Consider the following 26,195-nt stretch of genomic DNA (forward strand, 5'->3'; position numbering starts at 1 on the left):
ACTGGAGAAACAAGAAACCCTAGCATATAACAAGAGTACCCGTCTTCACTGGAGAAACAAGAAACTCTAGCATATAACAAGAGTACCTGTCTTCACTGGAGAAACAAGAAACCCTAGCATATAACAAGAGTACCTGTCTTCACTGGAGAAACAAGAAACCCTAGCATATAACAAGAGTACCTGTCTTCACTGGAGAAACAAGAAACCCTAGCATATAACAAGAGTACCTGTCTTCACTGGAGAAACAAGAAACCCTAGCATATAACAAGAGTACCTGTCTTCACTGGAGAAACAAGAAACCCTAGCATATAACAAGAGTACCCGTCTTCACTGGAGACAAGCAGACATTTACTTGAACTGTTATATTAACCCTTGAATTACTATCTCTTGCTTAGATCATTCACTATCAGTGATGTCCATGTACTGCATCAAATCAAGTATTACATGTTAAGATTATCAGTGTAAACAACTGACAAGAAAATAATCCTATGTAGCATTCGTAATGTGTCCCTGCAGTAAGTAGTGAGATTAAATATAATATTAATGGTATTGTTTATTATTATTATTTTTGTCTCAAATGTTATTAGAGTTCCTGTAATTAACAAATTTATAGAACCATAAGCAATTTGAAACTTAAATAATTATATTAAAATTGTTAAAAAAAACAACAACTGAATTTGTAATTATGGGGTTAAAAGCCTGAAGTGATAACTCTTCTACACAGTTGAAAGCTAGTTATCTCATCATCTCTATATCTATCACTGTGAATGGTTTTTAAAACTTAAGTCTCCAAAATCTGTTGTGAAACCTTTGTTTTGAATAACACAAAGCTGTTGTGAAACCTTTGTTTTGAATAACACAAAGCTGTTGTCAAACCTTTGTTTTGAATAACACAAAGCTGTTGTCAAACCTTTGTTTTGAATAACACAAAGCTGTTGTCAAACCTTTGTTTTCAATAACATAAAACTGTTGTTAAAATATGGTATAGAGTAACATGAAACTGTTGTTAAAATATGGTCTAGAGTAACATGAAACTGTTGTTAAAATATGGTCTAGAGTAACATGAAACTGTTGTTAAAATATGGTCTAGAGTAACATGAAACTGTTGTTAAAATATGGTCTAGAGTAACATGAAACTGTTGTTAAAATATGATCTAGAGTAACATAAAACTGTTGTCCAGCTTTGGTCAAGAATAACAAAGCTGTTGTTTAACCATGATTTTGAACAACATAAAACTGTTTATGAACCCTTGTTTTGAGTAACAAAAGCTACTGGTAAGCCTTGGACTCGTCTGTTTTATGCATCAGAGCAGTAAAAGTCAAACAGTTAAATAAGTAAGTACACATCTTGCCAGATAATGTATTTAAAGTAGCACAGATTCAATTCATTTAGATACAGAAGCACATTCATGAAGTTAATAAAATCCATAAATAATTTTATCTTGTACTTTTCTTTAAAACTAAGAAGAAAAAAAGTTCTTATTTAATTTATAAAAGCATGCTTGTATCAAATAAAACCCACATTTACTCAGGTTCAACACCTAACTACACTCTAGTACAATGACATACAAGAATATACTTCACTGGGTTATGGGCGAGTTAATTTCAGTTTTTACTTGTACTGTTTCCTCTGGTCAGACCTGTTGCAACTCGGGTCAAGAGTGCTCTACGAACTAAACTAAAATGTTACTTAACTCAATAACAATTGTTAGCGAAGTATTTCTTACTAACTTTAAACAATTACAACGAAAACAAACATGGAAATGCATGTTTATTAAGCGAAAAAAAGTGTGAACATAAACAATGAGAGTAGAGAGGCGTTTTCATGCATGTTTATAGTTGTTAAAAACAGTTTAATTCAACACCTGAAGAAAACCGTAAACCAAGACCGCTGAGGTATAAATCAACAATTGTTTCAGAAACCAATATAGAAAGTGATAAAACGTGGCTCTATGTTCACATTGAAGTTATTGTAAAAGCTAAGAGAACACAAGATCAAAAAAATCGTGCGATTTTTAGAGAAAAAAAATCGGTTTGTTTGCCATTTTATATAAAGCACGCATGTATTGATGGATTTTTTTTCAATAGTACGGTGTTATCAGAAGATATACGCTCCTCTTCTTTTCACTGAATAGAGCCGCTCGTGAGAGAACGAGCCACGCGCACAGCTGTCGAAGTCCCACGCATGTACGACCGTCAAACAGGCTGCAACGCTTTCACCCAACTGCGCACGTGAATTTACACACTAGCGGAAACAGACACACACACCCACTGGTTCCAGCTATCTGTTGTGCTGATCGATAAGGTAGGAATATATTACTGTTATAAAAGTTCCACTGAATATAATTGTTTATTAAAATCGCTGACAACTATTCTACATTTCAACAGATTCTACACAACTGAAAAAAATTAAAATAATGAAATAACTTTACGAAATGGGTAAGTACTACTTACAATAACTAACAGAAGCCTATTGGTTTGTTCAACATAAGAAGAAAACTATACAGCTCCTCTATAATTCAAATTATAAACATACTTACCACATATCAATCGATATTATCAACTAACTTCACTGACCTGAGTAAGTAGTTTATCCGTGTCAGTCAATACCGTCAGCTAACTTTACTAATAAACATTGGTAAGTAGTTCTCCGTGTCAGTCAATACCGTCAGCTAACTTTACTAATAAACATTGGTAAGTAGTTCTCCGTGTCAGTCAATACAGTCAGCTAACTTTACTAATGAACATTGGTAAGTAGTTCTCCGTGTTAGTCAATACCGTCAGCTAACTTTACTAATAAACATTGGTAAGTAGTTCTCCGTGTCAGTCAATACCGTCAGCTAACTTTACTAATAAACATTGGTAAGTAGTTCTCCGTGTCAGTCAATACAGTCAGCTAACTTCACTAATGAACATTGGTAAGTAGTTCTCCGTGTTAGTCAATACCATCAGCTAACTTTACTAATAAACATTGGTAAGTAGTTCTCCGTGTTAGTCAATACCGTCAGCTAACTTTACTAATAAACATTGGTAAGTAGTTCTCCGTGTCAGTCAATACCGTCAGCTAACTTTACTAACATTGGTAAGTAGTTCTCCGTGTCAGTCAATACCGTCAGCTAACTTTACTAACAAACATTGGTAAGTAGTTCTCCGTGTCAGTCAATACCGTCAGCTAACTTTACTAATAAACATTGGTAAGTAGTTCTCCGTGTCAGTCAATACAGTCAGCTAACTTTACTAATAAACATTGGTAAGTAGTTCTCCGTGTTAGTCAATACCGTCAGCTAACTTTACTAATAAACATTGGTAAGTAGTTCTCCGTGTCAGTCAATACCGTGAGCTAACTTTACTAATAAACATTGGTAAGTAGTTCTCCGTGTCAGTCAATACCGTCAGCTAACTTTACTAATAAACATTGGTAAGTAGTTCTCCGTGTCAGTCAATACAGTCAGCTAACTTTACTAATAAACATTGGTAAGTAGTTCTCCGTGTCAGTCAATACAGTCAGCTAACTTTACTAATAAACATTGGTAAGTAGTTCTCCGTGTCAGTCAATACAGTCAGCTAACTTTACTAATGAACATTGGTAAGTAGTTCTCCGTGTTAGTCAATACCGTCAGCTAACTTTACTAATAAACATTGGTAAGTAGTTCTCCGTCTCAGTCAATACCGTCAGCTAACTTTACTAATAAACATTGGTAAGTAGTTCTCCGTGTCAGTCAATACCGTCAGCTAACTTTACTAACATTGGTAAGTAGTTCTCCGTGTCAGTCAATACAGTCAGCTAACTTTACTAATAAACATTGGTAAGTAGTTCTCCGTGTCAGTCAATACAGTCAGCTAACTTTACTAATAAACATTGGTAAGTAGTTCTCCGTGTCAGTCAATACCGTCAGCTAACTTTACTAATAAACATTGGTAAGTAGTTCTCCGTGTCAGTCAATACAGTCAGCTAACTTTACTAATAAACATTGGTAAGTAGTTCTCCGTGTTAGTCAATACCGTCAGCTAACTTTACTAATAAACATTGGTAAGTAGTTCTCCGTGTCAGTCAATACAGTCAGCTAACTTTACTAATGAACATTGGTAAGTAGTTCTCCGTGTTAGTCAATACCGTCAGCTAACTTTACTAATAAACATTGGTAAGTAGTTCTCCGTGTTAGTCAATACCGTCAGCTAACTTTACTAATAAACATTGGTAAGTAGTTCTCCGTGTCAGTCAATACAGTCAGCTAACTTTACTAATAAACATTGATAAGTAGTTCTCCGTGTCAGTCAATACAGTCAGCTAACTTTACTAATGAACATTGGTAAGTAGTTCTCCGTGTTAGTCAATACCGTCAGCTAACTTTACTAACAAACATTGGTAAGTAGTTCTCCGTGTCAGTCAATACCGTCAGCTAACTTTACTAATAAACATTGGTAAGTAGTTCTCCGTGTCAGTCAATACCGTCAGCTAACTTTACTAATAAACATTGGTAAGTAGTTCTCCGTGTCAGTCAATACCGTCAGCTAACTTTACTAATAAACATTGGTAAGTAGTTCTCCGTGTCAGTCAATACCGTCAGCTAACTTTACTAATAAACATTGGTAAGTAGTTCTCCGTGTCAGTCAATAGTCAGCTAACTTTACTAATAAACATTGGTAAGTAGTTCTCTACTGACCTAGAAATTAAATATAATTTTTAAAAGAACGATTTGTAATGAGTTGATTTAAATACGAAAACATACATGAAATACAGTAATCTAAGATGTGCCTTTTAAAACTAAGTTTGGTGAGAATCACAAACGGTTGACACATATATTAATCAGGACAAATATGACAAAAAAGTTTTTTTTTTGGTTTTTTTTTACTTAATACGGGATGTGCACTTAAAATTTGCTTGTTAAGCACAGATGATTATCTTGTGTCATAAAAATATTGGCTAGAACTGGTGATACTGGGTTGCCCATGCTTAGGCCGTTTGTTTGTATATAGTTTTGGTTGTTGAACATGAAGTTTGTCTTTATCGTGGTGAATTCTATGAGGGTTGCTAACTGGTTACTGGGAATTTCTATAGTTGGGTTAGGGTCTCGGATATAGAGTTCTAAGGCTATCTTGCAGGCTTCAGTGGTTGGAACTTCTGTAAAGAGGGATATAACATCGAAACTGGCCATTAAGGCTTTATGATTAAGTTGATTTAGATTAGACTTGAAATTAAAAGAGTCTTTGATAAATGAGCTGGCTGATGTTACATATTTGGAGAATGCCCATGCTATGTATTTACCAAGGTTGTAATTAAACGATTCATATGTGGACATTATTGGTCGTAATGGACAATCTGGTTTATGAGGTTTGGGGATGCCGTATATTTGCGGTGTGCGTGAGTCGGTTTTACGTAGGTAGGAATAAAGTGTTTGTGAAATTGTGTTGGCTTTTTTCATTTGTAGTAGTAACTTGTTCAGTTGCGTCTCGTGTGTCTTTGTTGGATTTGTGTGTATAGGTTTAAATTTGTTCGTGTCTGATAGGATGTTATTCATTTTTTGGATGTATTCATTCGTGTTCATTATGACTATAGCGTTACCTTTATCTGCTTTTAGAATTTTTATGTTTTTGTCTTGTTTTAGGTTTTTTATGCAATTAATGTCTATTTTTGTAAGGTTGTTTTTCAGTTTTCTGTTTTGTGAAATTATGTTGATGGTTTTGTGAGAAAATTCTTTGAAAAAATCGTTTAAGATGTTGTTTTTAGGTGTTTCTGGAAAATATAAATTTGTAATTTTACCTGGGAAGGTTGGCTGTTGGATGTCAATAAAATTATCTAAGTTGTCTTCTTTCTGTTGGTTGTTTTTGGTTGTTTCCTTGGTTTTTGTTCTCTGTAGAAAGTATCACAAGTCTCCTGGCTAGGTCTTCTAAACATGTTTTGATTTCTATGGTTGGAATGTGCCTAGGTGCTATAGCGAAGTTGAGTCCTTTGTTAAGTAGATGTATCTCGTCTGTGTTTAATTGACGGTCGGATCTGTTAATTATGAGGTTAGTCAACGGTTTGTCGTTTTGGTGTCTTTTCTGTTGTTTGCATCTTAGTTTTTCAACACAATTTCACAAACACTTTATTCCTACCTACGTAAAACCGACTCACGCACACCGCAAATATACGGCATCCCCAAACCTCATAAACCAGATTGTCCATTACGACCAATAATGTCCACATATGAATCGTTTAATTACAACCTTGGTAAATACATAGCATGGGCATTCTCCAAATATGTAACATCAGCCAGCTCATTTATCAAAGACTCTTTTAATTTCAAGTCTAATCTAAATCAACTTAATCATAAAGCCTTAATGGCCAGTTTCGATGTTATATCCCTCTTTACAGAAGTTCCAACCACTGAAGCCTGCAAGATAGCCTTAGAACTCTATATCCGAGACCCTAACCCAACTATAGAAATTCCCAGTAACCAGTTAGCAACCCTCATAGAATTCACCACGATAAAGACAAACTTCATGTTCAACAACCAAAACTATATACAAACAAACGGCCTAAGCATGGGCAACCCAGTATCACCAGTTCTAGCCAATATTTTTATGACACAAGTTGAAACACAAGCAATTAACACAGATGATTATCTATTCGGTGTCCATCATTGATATTGAAATTCGGTTTTTAGCTGCGCCATTGCAACTCTGAAAAGTTCAGAGTACAAACCATTAGCCGATAACTGTCATCTCCTGCCTGTAAGAATTTCAATTTGAGGGTAGGTTGTTGTAAATCCTGACGAGTAATGAAATCAAATCGGGTGCACGCGCACATCAGGTTTGGTATTGCTGATACACAAATACGTAGCTAATTTAAAAAAAAAGTTTGGTTTGAATCTCGCGCAAAGCTACTCGAGGGCTGTCCGCGCTAGCCGTCCCTAATGTAGCAGTGTAAGACTATGGGAAAGACAGCTAGTCATCACCACCCACCGCCAACTGTTGGGCTAATCTTTTACCAATGAATAGTGGGATTGACCGTTACATTATAACGCCCACACGGTGAAAGGACGATCATGTTTGGTGTGACGGGGATTCGAAGCCGCGACCCTCAAATTACGAGTCGATTGCCTTAACCGCCTGGCCATAAAAAAAAAAAAGTCTCTAGCCCTGCTTAAAATAATTTCAAGTGCACCGACTATTGAGGAATTCCTCTTGTTAACGTATGAATCTTGCATGCTTGGTGCTGAGCCACTTGGGGAACATCCTAATTAATCAGCATTTCGCTCAGGTTCATTAGTGCCTTTGTATAAATAAATCATTCTTGGAATTCTTTAAACAGTCTATGAAATGCATTATAGTCCCTTTAACGATTTCCTCTTTTGCAAACAAAATTAGTTTCAAAATATATCTAACAAACTGTTGAATACATATTCATGTTACGGGTAAAGAATACAAACACAATAGCAGAACAATAATAAGAGTATCCCATCTATTAGAATGTACAGAACCGCTTTAAACAATGGATAAGTACGTCAAGGTGACCAGGTAGAACAGTAATTATGAGAGGCGGTTGTAAGTTTATATCGGCAACCTACAACACCTGTCGTAAAAGTAAAATGTCAAAATGTAAGACAAATAACCCTGTACGTAGATAAATACAATTAAAAGAGAGAGCGAAACAGCGGAAGAAAAGAACGAAATCCGTATACTTAAGAAACAAAAAAAACATTGTAATGAAAGCGTTACTAATATACGAATTAAATATTTGAAACTTGTTTTTTTCATTTATAAAGCTATTAAACCGAGACATGACCATTTTCAGTCACCAATGTTCTGTCTCTCCCTTTATTCATGCACGGCCACTTCTTTCTCTCGAAGGGGGGGTAGGTGCAGATATTCTAGTTTTATTTCGGCCGTAAAACGCCAATCAACCAACTAACTCTCAAAAGGAAACTGTCCGATTTGACAGAAAATAAGATCGGGAGACCGATTCAAAGTTGTGAGCGATTTATTATTATTACAATGGACCATACGTGCTAAGCCCACCACGAGTATCAAAACGCGGTATTAGCCAGGCTTAGCGATCAACAAGTTTCACGGTGTAAGATATTTTTTCACTCGAGCAAAAAGAATGGATAAGACGTAACCGAGATAAAACAAATGCTTGTCTGCAGGGAAGTTCGAACCTTGAACTTTTAGTCGACGCAGTTGTTGTTCCACTTAACTATGTCTTTAAAAAATGGAATTCTTATCCTTTTTTTTTTCTTGACCCCCCCTCCAAAAAAAAAAAAATCATGCCCCATATTTTGTTGCTGTGAATAAGTTATAAAAATAACTGTCAGATCCCACTATACGAACTTGAAACAGTTGGCGGTGTTGAATAGCCCTCTTCCCTCTATCACTTTAGGATTAAGGACAACGTAAAGAGCTGTCGGTTAGCCTTGCGCGGAACAATAAAACTTACCCCTTGAAAAAATTTGAACTTCTTTGACAGAATCACAAGAAGAACATTACTAAAAAATTTGGGGTATTTTGTGAACCATTTGTATAATCGTTCTTTATGTAAGACCACGTAGACTTTTATTATCAGAAGGTGATAAAAGCAGTTTCTATGTGTTAACAACTTTAGGATATTACACAGGGTTCAGAAGAACTGAGGCAACTTCCACTCGATGTTGGCCCGGCATGGCCAGGTGGTTAAGGCGTGCGACTCGTAATCTGACGGTCGCGGGTTCGCATCCCCGTCGCATCAAACATGTTCGCCCTCCCAGCCGTGGGGGCGTTATAATGTGACGGTCAATCCCACTATTCGTTGGTAAAAAGAGCAGCCCAAGAGTTGGCGGTGGGTGGTGATGACTAGCTGCCTTCCCTCTATCTAGTTTTATACTGCTAAATTAGGGACGGCTAGCACAGATAACCCTCGAGTAGCTTTGTGCGAAATTCCAAAACAAACAAACAAACAAACCACTGAATGTTATACAATGTAGAAAGAAAAACCAATTTTCAGATATCATACTGTGAAAAACAAAGCACAGAGCTCACTTCCGCTTGAGGATATACACACACACACTCTTCGTAGAAAAAAATAACATAACCAAACTTTCAGATATCATATTGTGTTTGAAATAACAGAGCACAAATCAGCGATGTAAAAAAATATATTTTGAACAACCCAATTATGTTCGTAAGAGGTACACAGCACACAACCGACGTTAACTCGAAGCTACACATTGTAGAAGAAAAACCAACTAAATACTCCGTCTTAATAGAAGTCGTGGTGTTTCAGGGGTTTTTGGTTTTTTAATTTCGCACAAAGCTAATAGAGGGCTATCTAGCTAGCTGTTCCTAATTATTCAGTGATAAGGCCAAGAGGGAAGGCAGGCAACACCACTGCCACTAATTCGTCGGATGGTCTTTTACCAACGAAGAGCGAGATTCACTATAAACTGTTAATGCTCTTACGGCTGAAAAGGAGATTATATTCTGTGGCGTGATTCGAACCCGAGATCCGCAGATAGCGATTCAAGTGCCCTAACCACCAGGTTATGCCACTGTGTTTAAATATCTACAACAGAAGTTCAAGGTTCAAGCTGAAAAACAACAAAAACTGCGAGCTAACAAAATAATAGACAAATGTGTTGGTTACGAACAAACTGTTTTGTGTGCTATAGAATCTTCGTATGGGTAGCAAATACAAAAGAAACGTTAAACACGAAAACATGTCTCTCTTCAACAAATTACCGAGAACTTTAAGACATTCTCTTACGATTTTTAAGGCGTCCCAGTGGCATAATGGTATGTATACGGACATACACTGCTAGAAACCGGGTTCCGATACCTGTAGTGGGCAGAGCACAATCCTTTGTGTACCTTTGGGCTTAATAACAAAAAAACTGTTTTTAACAATGTATTCTCGACATATTGACCTCAAAATTTCATGTGTGTGTAATACGACAGTATTAAACAAATTCCAACGATCACTTTATATCTAATTCACACGCACACGTTCAGTAAATGGCTCTTGTGAGGTTAAACAAACCTGGACCATCCTTCTGTAGTAACAGACAAAATGACACTACGTTATGTGTGTGTGTGTGGGAGGTGTCTTCTTTTAGCAAAGCCACATCAGGTTATCTGCTGTGTACACAGAAAGAAATCGAACCTCTGATTTTAGCGTTGTAAATACGAAGGCTTACCTCTACGTTAGAACGTAAGGTAGACCAAACAAACTATGCCGAAAGAAAAAAAAACAAAACATCTCATCTGAATTTTCTTTAAATTCTGGCCTGAATTCTAAATGAATGCATGCAGATTTGTTGTCAAAGTCAACGTATTGTTGATTTATACGGTTTATAGCCAAAGGCACTGCGTTATTTATATATACTTTATTTTTGAGGGCACTGTGCTGTTTGTTGATATATTTTGTTGTCGATGGTGTTCCCGTTATTCCAACAATCAATTAATTTTCCAACTATACAAGTCCTCAAATTATTACTACCACCACCAAAAATACCTGTAGAAGGCTACTAGGCCTGCGTCCTTTCCTGGAATTGTATGACAGTTCTACAACAATGTATGAGCTGTCATTACAGTGTTATGTATAACAAAGCAGATGTTATTGAAATATTACTCTTCTGTTGTAACCATCATGAGATTTTTTACTAAAGAAAAACATTTTCCTGTTTTGCATAGTTAATACATACCAATTTTTTATTGGTAAAATCGGAAACATATTTTTCTGCAAATTTCAATTGTTTTATGTATTGCTTATTCATATAAATACTTCCTAGTTATAAAATAATACAAAGTTATGATTAGTGATGATTGGTACGGTAGTTTCCGAGATCCAAGTTTCGGACATAGCAAAACTTCATTACAATGAGATTGTTGTTGTCCAGCACAAAACTATACAATGGGCTATCCGCATTCTTTCCACCTGTAATTAAACACCAGGTCTTATTGTTTTAAATCTTAAAAATCTACCAGAATATATGCTGTTAGTTTATTCAGTTTGTTGCTAAGGGACATTTAAATAATTCACTGAAAGCTACACAAAAGCTGTTTGCACTAGTCTTTCATGCCTTGGAATTGAGAGGCTAGAAAGAAGCATCTAGCTCTCGTGTTGCTCTCATTGGATAATGCTAAGACTATGCATGGCTAGGTTGTCAAGAGTGCTCGATCCGCAATGTGAGTTAAGGGACCGAGCCATCTCAACTTTTTTGGCCAAAGAGGCGCAACAGTGTTACGATCTAGCCCAGTATTTGTTAATAAAAGAGTAGCCTGGCCAAGAGTTGGTTGTGGGTGACGTTGAATGGCCACAATCATTTTAGTCTATCACTTCAAAATTACAGACGGCTAATGCAGGTAACCCTAGAGTAGCTTTGAGATAAAATTCAATAAACAATAAGGAGTTTGGTTACTCACAGTGTATAAGGTATTCGATTGGGTAGTTGACTTTGCGCTAAAGTAATCTGATCTAACAGTATACACTGACATTCACCTTTATAACGCTCAACTGGTCCCAAAACATTATTTTACAGCATCGGGATACAAACTATAGACTCTAGGATTTACAGTTTGGCACATAAACTATTAGGTAACTTTGAGCCGTTGTCCAGGAAACTATGATATTGGTTTATACAGTTTAATTTTGTGCTGTTAACTTGTATACACTGTCATGAACTTGTTACTTTGTCATAATTCATTCATGAATGAAAGTAGTCAACTATTTTAGTTTGTCTTTGGTACAACAAGTATTAATTTGTATTTAAAATATCAAACTTATAATAAACTTTGATTTCATTCCAGAAAGTTGGGTACAAGTTAACCAGTAAACTTCTAACAAACATTGCTGTGTATTTTGTACAATGAGGTTTAAAACGCTAAAGAGAAAACCAATCAATAAACCTCGTAAGCATTATGCAGTCCTTATAACATTCTGAAGTCTAATGAGTTACTTCATACGCCAGAGGACGTAAAGGTTTTCAAACTGAATGAACAATTGATATTATAACTACACTCACATTTGTCAGAATATAGCTGGTTGTAAGATCACCATTTGTGAAGCGTATGTAAATTACAATACGAAACCAAATTAACTAATAGAAGTTACTGGAGCTATATTATAAATAAGACAACTTGAAAGTATCTTAACAGTCTGTGTACAATTAAAAGTGTGTAAACTCACGAAACTTGATCGTGGTAATGACATTTTATGTCACGTGTATCGTCATTATTTTTATTATGAATACTCCTTGTCGAACAAGTTGTTTCATTTAAAACAACACCCTGTGAATACCACAACTCATGTACCAACATCATGTCAAAGAAAATTCAATAAGAGTTATTAAAATATTTGTTAGGTATGTTTATCAAATTAGATCTTTCTCAATATTTATGTCACGTATGTCCACTTACACTGGATTTATCAGAATGTTTATGTCACATGTCCACTTACACTAGATTTATCAGAATGTTTATGTCACACGCCCAGTCAAACTAGATTTATCAGAATGTTTGTCACATGTCCAGTCAAACTAGATTTATCAGAATGTTTATGTCACATATCCAGTCAAACTAGATTTATCAGAATGTTTATGTCACATGTCCAGTCAAACTAGATTTATCAGAATGTTTATGTCACATGTCCAGTCAAACTAGATTTATCAGAATGTTTATGTCACATGTCCAGTCAAACTAGATTTATCAGAATGTTTATGTCACATGTCCAGTCAAACTAGATTTATCAGAATGTTTATGTCACATGTCCAGTCAAACTAGATTTATCAGAATGTTTATGTCACATGTCCAGTCAAACTAGATTTATCAGAATGTTTATGTCACATGTCCAGTCAAACTAGATTTATCAGAATGTTTATGTCACATGTCCAGTCAAACTAGATTTATCAGAATGTTTATGTCACATGTCCAGTCAAACTAGATTTATCAGAATGTTTATGTCACATGTCCAGTCAAACTAGATTTATCAGAATGTTTATGTCACATGTCCAGTCAAACTAGATTTATCAGAATGTTTATGTCACATGTCCAGTCAACCTAGATTTATCAGAATGTAAAGTTTACGACACTAATCTTGTTAGAGACAGGGTGAAGTTTTAATCCGTGATTACGACGAAATCCACTTTATATATTTAAAACCGGCTGGTATGGGTGGAGAAAAGACACTGACAGAAGAGCAAAGAAGGTCGAAACGTTGTTCGTTCCTATATAGTGCTTTCTCTACAAATACCAGACGTTTTTAAATATATAATTTTCTCTACTAGGGGGTTTTCTCGTCATCACGGAAGAGAGCTTTTAGTTTTAACCCACGTTTCATCTTTGCGGCTTCTCGAGAAGGAATACACGTAAAAGTCGCAAAAGTGAAACGTAGCTTACAATAAATGTTTCCTCACAATAATCTGGAATAAAAATGTATAAATCCCTCCGGTATCCACTACTCATCTTGAAAGACAAGAGAAAAATGTCACCCATTCTATCAAAGGTGATTCAGTTTGTGTAGCAGATGAAGCACCTACGTTAGGCTTATCTGATCTCTATGGGCTGAAGTTTGGACAAAAGAAATGTGAGAACGAACAATGATTAACGCGGTCAATATTAAAAAATTACTTCTAATTCGATTGATCTTTGTTCAGTTTTGATTTGAATAATTTCCTTTTACAGTGTATATTTAGGCTTCAGAAATATTAGCAACGTTTACGATTATTTGGTATTTTCATCTCTGACCACTCTTGAAAATTGACCATTTCACTTCCCGCCCTTTTGGACTCAACACGCCTAAACGTCACGGTTCAGGCAGGAAGTTGGGCTTGCGTGATATCCGGTCGTTACCCTGAGGTGGATGAAAGTGTTCGTACGTTCCACATACAAATATATACATAAATTATACGTGTGTGTGTGGGGGGGGGGGATCATGCCGCTCATAGAGAACCAAGCGAATCGAACTGTGCAAATTAAAATCCAATAGTCAAACGGACTACAATTTACACACTGATTACATATGAATATCCGATACAATGTAACTCGAACACGATAACAGGAAAACTATTACCTTTAGTAGTGAGATGTAATATTTTTCGTTTTTATCAGCACACTACAAATTACAAAAGACTACCATAAAAATTGTACACACACAACCTGGAATCAAACAGACACCTACAACCTGGAACTGAGTTGTTGTTGACAGACGGGGGTATGAAAGAGTTAGGTATCTCGTGTTCATATCGTACTGCAGACATGTTCACCTCTTCCACACTAAAACTGGTAATGCTACGGGAGGTAAGTAAGCCACGCCATCTTTTTTTTGCCAAATATATACAAGTTCGCTTCGTTTTCGATGTTTATGAACAAATAATTGAATTTAACAAAATACAAACATACGCGGTTACGAAGTCGGGTTATAAAATTCGAGTGCTACTCGTTAACTTACTTCGATCTGCTACACTTTGTAAGCAGTTACATCTTTCTGATGTTTTTTGCAGTCATAATAATTCCTTGAGGAGAATGTTATTTCTATAAAGATATATTTTCAACAACAGGAAAGAAGCCATCTAGCGTTCTGTATAATAACTAAGAACAAAAACTCGACTCACAGTTAAAGACAGGGCTCAACACCTGACGTATAATTATCACATTCGAATTTTAAAGATAGGCACGAGCCTACTTTAAATTATATGTTTATAACCTGTCTTAATATTGTACAAGAGGCATACATTTCGAGCGAGGTGTGAAAAAGTTAGCACCATCAGTGTTAGCGATAAGAAAGTCTAAAACGCGAGGAAACTGACCATTGGGCGCCACAACAGCAGACACGAATGTAAGAAAATAAAGTAACAACTGGAAATTTATGTTTATAATGTCTGAAGGTCATAGAAGTTAAATTACTAAATTATTTCATACATTTATATTATGACTGACTTCATGTCTGAAAAAGTAAATATGACCGTGTTTTACATATAAATACACTTGTCAAGTTAACAGTTTATATGGTACTGTTTGATCCAAAACCATGACACGACACTATGAACCTCGATCAAGGAATGCTTAGATAGTGTTAGTAAAATATAACTTAGGAACTGTAAGTGGTGCCATCTAGGATTGTAAATTACGTAGTGGTAATATTAATATGTATTATGCTACTATTACAATAAATAACTAAATAATATTGCTGTTGTATTACTTTACATAGTATTTGGGCATTAAAAAAAATATATTACTTTTTCCCTTGTCAAAGTTGTGACTTCTTTTGTGATCAACGCATGCTGGCCCTCATGCTTACTACATATAAATATATATATATATATATAAAATATGTCACTTGTATATACACATGGCTTGGGCAATACGACTGTCCGCACTAGACCATAATTAAACTTTAATTAAAGTATTTGGAAAGTTAAAAATAAAAAGTTTGTATTCGAAGCTGGTTTATAACGGACATCCACGTAGTTTATTTTTTAAATAAAAATTCAGTTTAAATATTTGGAAATTGATCTTAAACCTTTCTTAACCAAAATCCCAATTAGCCGTTGCCACAGTTTTTTTAAAGCTTAACTTTAAATTAATTTAAAGGCATTTTAATTTTAAGTCTAGCAGTTTTCTGTACCAACCGTCATGTTAAATTTGTAGTCATTTTCCGAGATCGCGTGTTTTGACTTTTCACGACTCACCTCAGTCATATATACGTGGTTATTTCCCATGACTCCCATGTCCACTTCTTGAGCACTTTCAAACCTTTCTCGCTTTATCTCGATCATATTGTGTCACTTACCGAAGTGTTCGATTCATGATAAGTTACCGATCTGTGAACTTTTCTTTTTTCAGTTACGAGACTAGAAAACAACACCAGAGGAAATTCCTAGAATTCGAAATAATGGGAAAAAAAAGAATATTCTATATGATGCACCCGTCGCGCACGTGCACATACGACGGGCCTTTCAAGCACGTTCTGCTGCTGCAAGCCGAAGTCACTTTGATCTCAATTCCTGCTTGTCATCACACCGTTCGTTACTCTGTGTCTATCTGACGAATCCTTTCTAATTATCAAGATATTAGTAGTTGTTCTTCAAATACGGTAGCATCATAAGCTGGCTCTAGAGTAAAAACTCCATCAGTCCAAGCTTAGCAGCCTCCAACTGCGCGAGGCACTGGACTGCGACCACTTTGCAGGCACCAGACACTCGTGGGAAACTGATGCCTTGCTGACATCGTGGGAACAATAAGCACATTGCTGTTCCATTTAGTGTCCGTGCACCCCTCCAAACCAGCTGACGTTCAAACAACTTCAAATTTCAAGTATTTAATTCGTGAACGTGTATGTGCGTGAGTGCGTTTGTATGTGCGTACACATGCAATGCCCACCCAAGTGAAATCATGACAATTAAGCTGCATATCGCCACGGGCATTATGCTTAACAATATGAGCAACAACAACAAAAATATGCCTTATTTACATCAGGTTTGTCCAACTAGTAACGGGTCACATAGTATTAATTATAATGAAAAAAAAACAAACAAAAAACAACTAACCTATCACGGTTTAATTCGTGTTTATTGGTAGTAAACACCTAAGATACCCAGCGAAAGATAAAGATTAATCAACTGTGCCCCAAAAATCACAGGCTCTAAACATACATCCTATTTTTGTCTTTATTATTTTAAGTCATTGTCAGGTTAATTGGAATCTGGTTTAAACTGATTCGCGAGGTGCCGATTGAACAACTCATATAAATATCTGAAATCAAGGACGTTTCATGATCAAGTTTATGAACAAACACACTTTAGTAGCTTTTGTACTTTGAGATTGCTCAAGTTGTCTTTGAAGAAACAGTTGAATCAACTCCAGAGCAGTTTCTGAAACAGAAGAATCAACCACTAGATCAGAGAAAGAAGATAACAGCTGTACCACGTGTTGCTGAAGAAAAAGTTGGAACAATCTCAGATGAGGTTCGGTGGATGAAGAACTACTAGACTAGAGTTTAGGTTCTGGGAAAGAGGAACCACTACACTGGATTTTAGAACAAGATAACAGCTGTACCAGGTGGTGCTTGAGAGATAGTTGGAGTACCTTCAGACTGGGCTCTGCGAAGATTTATTTATTTCAGATATTCGGGCAAAGCGACACAATGTAGCTAGCTGTGCCTAATTTTAAAATGATAGACTAGAGGAAACGCAAATTGTCAACAATTTCTGGTCATCTGAGAAAACAAAACAGCTAGAAGTAGGTCATTTATTTTAGTTAAAGCATGAGCTATTTTGAGAATCTATCGAGAAGGCACATTAGAACTATTCACATACGTCAGATTAAAATAATACAAATAAAATTGTTAATCAACAATCGTATAAGATTGTTATATTCTTATCGTATAAGAAGGATAAAACTGCATCTCTAAAAAATACATAAAAGAGACAACAATAATCTGAAAGCCTTGAAATATACCACGGATTTATAAAATGTTGAGAGAAAAGAATGAAATTCATAGAAACAAAAAATACCAAACTAACAATTGTTTTGTTTTGGAATTTCACACAAAACTACTCGAGGGCTATCTGCGCTAGCCGTCCCCAATTTAGCAGTGTAAGACTAGAGGGAAGGCAGCTGGTCATCACCACCCACCGCAAACTCTTGGGCTACTCTTTTACCAACGAATAGTGGGATTGACCGTACATTATAACGTCCCCACGGCTAAATAAGCGAGCATGTTTGGTGCAACGGGGATTCGTACCCGCGACCCTTAGATTACGAGTCAAACGCCTTAACCACCTGGTCATGCCGGGCCCTAACGAATTATCTTCATAACCTATGTTCTGTTTCTAGTGAAGACGTTCAAAAAATGTACTCTGTTTATTGTTCACGATACTAGCAATAAAACCGTCATAAAACAAATGATATTTATTGTTTATAATACTCGCTATAAAATATATATTTTTAGTTAGGATTGAATATTCACATATAGCAGCTGGTCAGAAACTAAAAATTCCTCACAAAGAAAATTACAGCAAATAACTGGAAGAAAGAATCAAAGAACTCTTTTTTTTTTGTCATCCAAAAACTGACGAAAATGATTTAACCTCCCTCCAGGTTAATCTTATGTAAGTTAAGAACTTACGAGTCAAAGTAATTGACAATAATATCAGTATTTTAACTTCATTATACCTGCTATGTCCAGTGCCGACGAGACCTTTCGTCTAGTACAATGGCTCATCATCAGGCTAACTAGGTCACAACAGATACAATAACGATTCATTATTATTTACTGTTTTTGAAATAAACATGTAGTACAGACTCACATAAAGAGCAGATAGACAATTTTTTTTTGTTTTTTTACCGTGTAATACGGTTGAAATACGAAGGGTTATTTGTTTGTTTGTTTTAAACTGATGGGTAAAGCTCCCAGCGTATTTATTGTTACCTTCAGTTTACGCACACCCATTTTTGATCGCTATTGTTAAGAGACTCGGTGATTTAGCGACGAAAGAGACAACAATAACTGTCCCAGATCATTTATAATCACAACTGTCGAGTGCGCGATGCGATACGGGAAATACAATAAGTAGAAGATATTGATAAAAAAGCAGATTTGTCAATAATGAAATGACAAAGAAAACATGTCCGATAAGCCCTACTGGAACGTGAGCTGTTCATCTTTCATCTTCTTTAACTTATCATCATATAATAATTTATTGTACAGGGTAAACTACAAGACGTTATAACAAAGAAAATATACCATGACAGACGCAAGACGCTATCAGAGGTTGAGAATACCGAGACGTGCCACAGAATTAGAAACCAATACTACCCTCTCCTATTCTGATAGAAACCAATACTACCCTCTCCTATTCTGATAGAAACTAATACTACCCTCTCCTATTCTGATAGAAACCAATACTACCCTCTCCTATTCTGATAGAAACTAATACTACCCTCTCCTATTCTGATAGAAACCAATACTACCCTCTCCTATTCTGATAGAAACCAATACTACCCTCTCCTATTCTGATAGAAACCAATACTACCCTCTCCTATTCTGATAGAAACTAATACTACCCTCTCCTATTCTGATAGAAACCAATACTACCCTCTCCTATTCTGATAGAAACTAATACTACCCTCTCCTATTCTGATAAATACGCATTAGGACATCATCAACATGTAGAAACATTGCGACAGAACTGGTGGCTTGTACTAAAAGTTAGCCATATTTCACAAACTCAGTTCGTTCAAAATGAAGGACGCAGTAAAATGTAGTTGAATTTAGAAAACATTCAATAAGAAACAAAGATCATCCACTATAGATCAAATTCTGTCCAGAAATATATCTCAGAACAGCTGGTATTAACTGATACAGCAGAGAACAACGTTTCGACTTTCTTAGATCATCTTCAGGTTAACAAAAAGAGAGTTTGCAACTGACCTGAAAACGGCCTAAGAAGGTCGAAACATTGCTCTCTGTTTTTATTAGTAAAAGTGTTAATACCAATACCAGCCGTCCTGAGATATATTTTTTACTTCAAGTGGGTTTATGGTCATCACGAATCTGTCCATAAATGCTTCTCCACACGTCCGGGTCCAATCTAGATAGTGTCCACACTACTAACAACAGTGCATAAAATAGTAATTCTACATCTAGTGAATCCTGGTAGTGTGTTATGGCTGTCATCACCCATGTTTTGCTGTTATATATTGTGACAGTCTGTTCTGCGACACAGCAATACCACTGAGCTAAATATAAGTTATTGAGCTACTTTAATAAAACAGTGAACTTTGCTCCTTGTTTAAATATGTAAAAACAGAACTGCTGAGAGAGGTAAGTAAAAGGTAACTCGGGTTTTTTAATAGTAGAAACACGATGTAAGCTTACAGATAAAACTTGCACATCTTACAACTGTCCAGTTGAATACTTTATTTAATACTAAACGGCAACACATTTAATAAAGGAAACTTAATTTTGGGAACTTTGCTTCAATACAACGATAAAAATTCGAAGCCCATTTCTACATTATGAACATTCTGATGGTGTCGTATCTAAGTCTTCATAGATTTTTATGTGCATGTTTGACTTTAATATTAATTTTTGTAATATTTCTGTGCCAACTGTCGTCAACAGAGACATAAAACAACCAACGTTATTTGTATGTATTAAAATAGTGAGTCAGTGTAATGCGCAACATACGAAGGATAAAAAGAACAAAAATTAACATAATTTATTTCACAATAAAATGAAAATTGCGAACAGAAACGACTCATTTCCTGCTCTGTGACTATTGGTTGCCGGCTGGTGTGGCACACTGGAGCATTTGTCACTCAGTTCACTCAAGAATGTCCGCCCCTTACCTAAGTTGTTTTGAATCATTTGCGGACGGTTCCCACAGAGGCCGATTTCTGTTCCTACTTCGTGTTGTCTCCTCATCACCTGAACTATACCACTTCGCGCAATACCGAGTGACTGTTTCCTGCACGCGGCACGAGCTAGCAAGAAGGTATGTCGACGTCACGTAACGATCACGCACATACATACACACACACACACAAAAAAAAAAGACCTCTTTTCACATGAGAACTTTCGTTCTTGCCATTCCCACATGGGTATAATATACTGATATTCTGACGAGCCATAACTAATAAGTATAGCACCGCTGATGGTTAGCCAGCATCTGTTCCACCGTCATCCAAGTTGGAATTTTTAATACGAAACTTGATGGGAACACACACAGCTTCCCACACACTCATCATTACACAGACCAAAGTCAAACCACGTAGCTATTACGTACGGAATGATATCTCACGAGCTTGATTATATTCGTCAATACCCCCTCCTTCCATCAATCCATTCCTCAAAACTGAGGACTCCATCTTTACGTATTTGAAAATTTACACGTTAAAAGGAAAATCGTTTACTTTGCGTGGTTCTATACAGGACTTTTACATCTCTCTGCTTAAAATCAAAATACAGACCTGACAGACACCTGACAATATATTCAGTAACTATAGCGTCGGGGAGAAAATACTCTCGGGTGCAGCATTTCACGTTAATAAATAAAATTACTTATTAATTAAGGATTTTTGTAAAAGCTTATATTTATTACACACACCCAAATAGTTGCACCCCAACTTTTACATAGATGGATACTTTAACAGCAGATGTACGCCTGATACTGCATAACGTTACCGGGTGAAGTCATGACGGTCGTGAACATCGAATACTTGTGATTTCCTATATTAACTTTGTTTTCACTTCGAGTTTTTCTAAGGTCGATGTTTAGTTGTGTTATTGTTCGTGTTTTTTCTCTACTGGTAATATTACTGGTATTAATTGTTCGTGTTTTACTTTGGTTCTGTTGTTCGTGCGTTTTCTTTGTTTTTTTCCTCTCTTATTCTTTTATTAACGTACGATCAAAAGGAAGGTTCTACATATATAAAAATTAAACATTAACCCAGTAATTAATATACATATTACTAATTTAACATACTGTTTTTCTTAGTGATTATAATGCTTGTTTTGTTTTGAATTTAGCAGTGTAAGGCTAGAGGAAAGGCCATCACCACCCACCGCCAACTCTTGGGTTACTCTTTTTTTTTTTAACCAACGAATAATGGGATTGATCGTAACTTTATAACGCCCACATGGCTGAAAGGGCGAGCATGTTTGGTGCGACGGGATCTCGAACCAGTGACCCTCGGATTACGAGTCGAGTGCCTTAACCACCTGGTCATGCCGGGCCGATTATAATGCATCAATTCTTCAGGCTGGTCGTGTTTTCCTCTGTTAATGTCGCTATTAAATTCTGTTTATTCATTTAAGATCCATTATTTGTGTTTGTTTTTCTTATAGCAAAGACATATTGGGCTATCTGCTGTGTCCACCGACGGGAATCGAACCACATATCTAAAGAATATAAATCTGGAAACTTTCCACCGTTCCATCGGGAGACAAATTCTCACTAGCAAGTGGTAAATTGTTCTTAAATAGTTTCCAGAACATTTAATCACAGTTAAAACGAGAAGCAATCTTTCGAAAATTTTTTAAACCATTCTAAACTACATAATGTCTGTAAACACTGTTCTACAACACAGAACAAAACATTAAAACTAATGGCCTAACCAATTTTCAAAGCTATCACACTAAATAGTTTTTATTCAATAAAATATCTTGATAAGAAAAAAAAATCTCCATCACTCCTTCCTTCAACAACCTGATACCCTTGTGATATCCAATACGTTCAGTTTGTTTATATCGTTTCTCCTATAAACATTAGCTTACTTATTCCTTCCTTTATAACAACCTCCTCGTTTAGGCCATTAGAACGAAGGCTGTTTTCTTACTATTTCTGACACCTAATTCCAACAAGTAAAACCGAGGAGAGCAACGCACTCTACAGGAATGTTGAAACGTTGTTACATGTTCGAACAGACGAAACACCGATTTACAGAAGTCTGTGCGAGTCCATCGGTGGAAGGAAAGAAAGTCACCGAAAAAACAGTCACAATTGTGGCTAAATAAAAGTCACACAATACCATAAATAATTAAAGCAATAAAACAAAAAAATATTTTAAATCAGTTATTAACTAACAATACATGACTTCTACCCACTGACAACACAAGTTGTGTGCTGGCATCACCCAGACATTAGAGTGGAAAAATAAAAACATTTTAAAAAACGTATTTTTAATAATAAATAATGGATGGTTTGTTATGTTATAACCATAGCTTCAACATTATTATGTTCTGTTTTTTAAATACATCATCATTATTCAGAGTCATTGTGGATCTAATTTATAAATTATAGGTGTGCTAAAATAAGGGAAAAAAATAATTGTAACTACAACCATGTTTTCACGAAATTTTCCACCTTTTTAAAATACAACCTTCATACAACACTACTAAACCGTGTCACTACAGTTTTTACACTCTTTCTTATGGCCCGGCATGGCCAGGTGGGTTAAGGCGTTCGACTCGTATTCCGAGGGTCGCAGGTTCGAATCCCCGTCGCACCACACATGCTAGCCCCTTTAGCGGTGGGAGCATTATAATGTTACGGTCAATCCAACTATTCGTTGGTAAAAGAGTAGCCCCAGAGTTGGCGGTGGGTGGTGATGACTAGCTGCCTTACCTCTAGTCTTACATTGCCAAAGTAGGGACGGCTATTGTACATAGCTCTCTAGTAGCTTTGTGCGAAATTCAAAAACAAAACAAAACACTCTTTCTTAAAACGTAAGTAAACAGATGTCATATACATACAACACTATTGTCGTGTGGCTTCATCTTTACGTTCTTAAGACGATGAGTAAACTGAAATGTATACAAGTAACACTATTAGCAACTGACTTTAGGTTTAAGTACAATGGAATGTTTAAAAGAATGAGAATCCTGGAATTTTGGAAAAATCATAAAAAAAGTTTGGTTTTCAACACTTAAAATCTTACCTGGTTTGTTACAACTGGCTGATAATATAGTACTGTGATGAAGACGGATTTAACGTTTACAACAATTGCACTAACTTTTAATCAAAGGAGTAATTTCGAATTTCGCATAATATTTATGTCTGTATTAGGATACGAGGCTGCAATATGGATTATCTGCGCTTTTCCAAGTGCAGGGATCGAACATAAAATTAAGGTTATATGACAAACGAAAATATGAAAAAAGTAATCACTTTACTTTTCATATTTTCGTTTTGATAATAATAAAACACACTATATATTCATTTATATTTTCACCTAAAATAAAGACGTTTCTGCGTAAGGTGTTTTTAGGACCTAGAACAATATAATACAGTAAAATGTGAACAGAGTGCACGTGCTTTCTGGGTCTAAAACACTAATTGAGCAGCGTATAAGTGTTTTCAGAACCTGAAACAGTATTATATTGTAATACGATCAGGGTACACATTTTCACGACTTAAAACACTAATATAGTGAAACGTGATTAGCGTACACGTTTTCACGACCTAAAACACTAATAAAGTGAAACGTGAATAGCGTACGTGTTTTCATGACCTAAAACACTGTAATATAGTAAAACGTGATCAGCGTACGTGTTTTCATGACCTAAAACACTGTAATATAGTAAAACGTGATCAGCGCACGTGTTTTCATAACCTAAAACACTGTAATATAGTAAAACGTGATCAGCATACGCGTTTTCATGACCTAAAACACTGTAATATAGTAAAACGTGAACAGCATACGCGTTTTCATGACCTAAAACACTGTAATATAGTAAAACGTGATCAGCATACGCGTTTTCATGACCTAAAACACTGTAATATAGTAAAACGTGATCAGCATACGCGTTTTCATGACCTAAAACACTGTAATATAGTAAAACGTGATCAGCATACGCGTTTTCATGACCTAAAACACTAATATAGTAAAACGTGATCAGCATACACGTTTTCATGACCTAAAACACTAATAAAGTGAAACGTGAACAGCGTACGTGTTTTCATAACCTAAAAACTGTAATATAGTAAAACGTGATCAGCATACGCGTTTTCATGACCTAAAACACTAATATAATAAAACGTGAACAGCTTACGCGTTTTCATAACCTAAAACACTCTAATATAGTAAAACGTGATCAGCATACGCGTTTTCATGACCTAAAACACTGTAATATAATAAAACGTGAACAGCGCACGTGTTTTCATAACCTAAAACACTAATATAGTAAAACGTGATCAGCATACGCGTTTTCATAACCTAAAACACTGTAATATAGTAAAACGTGATCAGCATACGCGTTTTCATGACCTAAAACACTGTAATATAGTAAAACGTGATCAGCGCACGCGTTTTCATGACCTAAAACACTGTAATATAGTAAAACGTGATCAGCATACGCGTTTTCATGACCTAAAACACTGTAATATAGTAAAACGTGAACAGCATACGCGTTTTCATGACCTAAAACACTGTAATATAGTAAAACGTGAACAGCATACGCGTTTTCATGACCTAAAACACTGTAATATAGTAAAACGTGATCAGCATACGCGTTTTCATAACCTAAAACACTCTAATATAGTAAAACGTGATCAGCATACGCGTTTTCATGACCTAAAACACTAATATAGTAATACGTGATCAGCGCACGTGTTTTCATAGCCTAAAACACTAATATAGTAATACGTGATCAGCGCACGTGTTTTCATAACCTAAAACACTGTAATATAGTAATACGTGATCAGCACGCGTGTTTTCATGACCTAAAACACTGTAATATAGTAAAACGTGAACAGCGCACGTGCTTTCATAACCTAAAACACTGTAATATAGTAAAACGTGAACAGCGCACGTGCTTTCATAACCTAAAACACTGTAATATAGTAAAACGTGATCAGCATACGCGTTTTCATAACCTAAAACACTAATATAGTAAAACGTGATCAGCATACGCGTTTTCATAACCTAAAACACTGTAATATAGTAAAACGTGATCAGCATACGCGTTTTCATGACCTAAAACACTGTAATATAGTAATACGTGATCAGCATACGCGTTTTCATGACCTAAAACACTGTAATATAGTAAAACGTGAACAGCATACGCGTTTTCATAACCTAAAACACTGTAATATAGTAAAACGTGATCAGCATACGCGTTTTCATAACCTAAAACACTGTAATATAGTAATACGTGATCAGCATACGCGTTTTCATGACCTAAAACACTGTAATATAGTAAAACGTGAACAGCATACGCGTTTTCATGACCTAAAACACTGTAATATAGTAAAACGTGAACAGCATACGCGTTTTCATGACCTAAAACACTGTAATATAGTAAAACGTGATCAGCATACGCGTTTTCATAACCTAAAACACTAATATAATAAAACGTGAACAGCATACGCGTTTTCATAACCTAAAACACTCTAATATAGTAAAACGTGATCAGCATACGCGTTTTCATGACCTAAAACACTGTAATATAATAAAACGTGAACAGCGCACGTGTTTTCATAACCTAAAACACTGTAATATAGTAAAACGTGAACAGCATACGCGTTTTCATGACCTAAAACACTGTAATATAGTAAAACGTGATCAGCATACGCGTTTTCATGACCTAAAACACTGTAATATAGTAAAACGTGAACAGCATACGCGTTTTCATGACCTAAAACACTGTAATATAGTAATACGTGATCAGCATACGCGTTTTCATGACCTAAAACACTGTAATATAGTAATACGTGATCAGCATACGCGTTTTCATGACC

The 26,195-nt window shown here is 35.8% G+C and overlaps 1 protein-coding gene across 3 annotated transcripts in view; it reads right to left on the reverse strand.

The window, feature by feature from the left end:
• LOC143248567 (recombining binding protein suppressor of hairless-like) overlaps window positions 1-26,195 on the reverse strand; it is a 71,353-nt gene that overhangs the window by 28,662 nt on the left and 16,496 nt on the right. The window contains exon 1 of one of the 3 annotated variants that reach the window (XM_076497015.1): window positions 15,642-16,004. The exons of the other annotated variants lie outside the window; for them this stretch is intronic. Coding sequence (XP_076353130.1) covers window positions 15,642-15,728 — 87 coding nt within the window. The 5' untranslated portion in view covers window positions 15,729-16,004. Of the gene's footprint in view, window positions 1-15,641; window positions 16,005-26,195 lie in introns of those variants that run through there. 3 annotated transcript variants of the gene reach the window in all.

This window comes from Tachypleus tridentatus, chromosome 4 (genome assembly GCF_004210375.1).
Source record: "Tachypleus tridentatus isolate NWPU-2018 chromosome 4, ASM421037v1, whole genome shotgun sequence".
Lineage (NCBI taxonomy): Eukaryota > Metazoa > Arthropoda > Merostomata > Xiphosura > Limulidae > Tachypleus > Tachypleus tridentatus.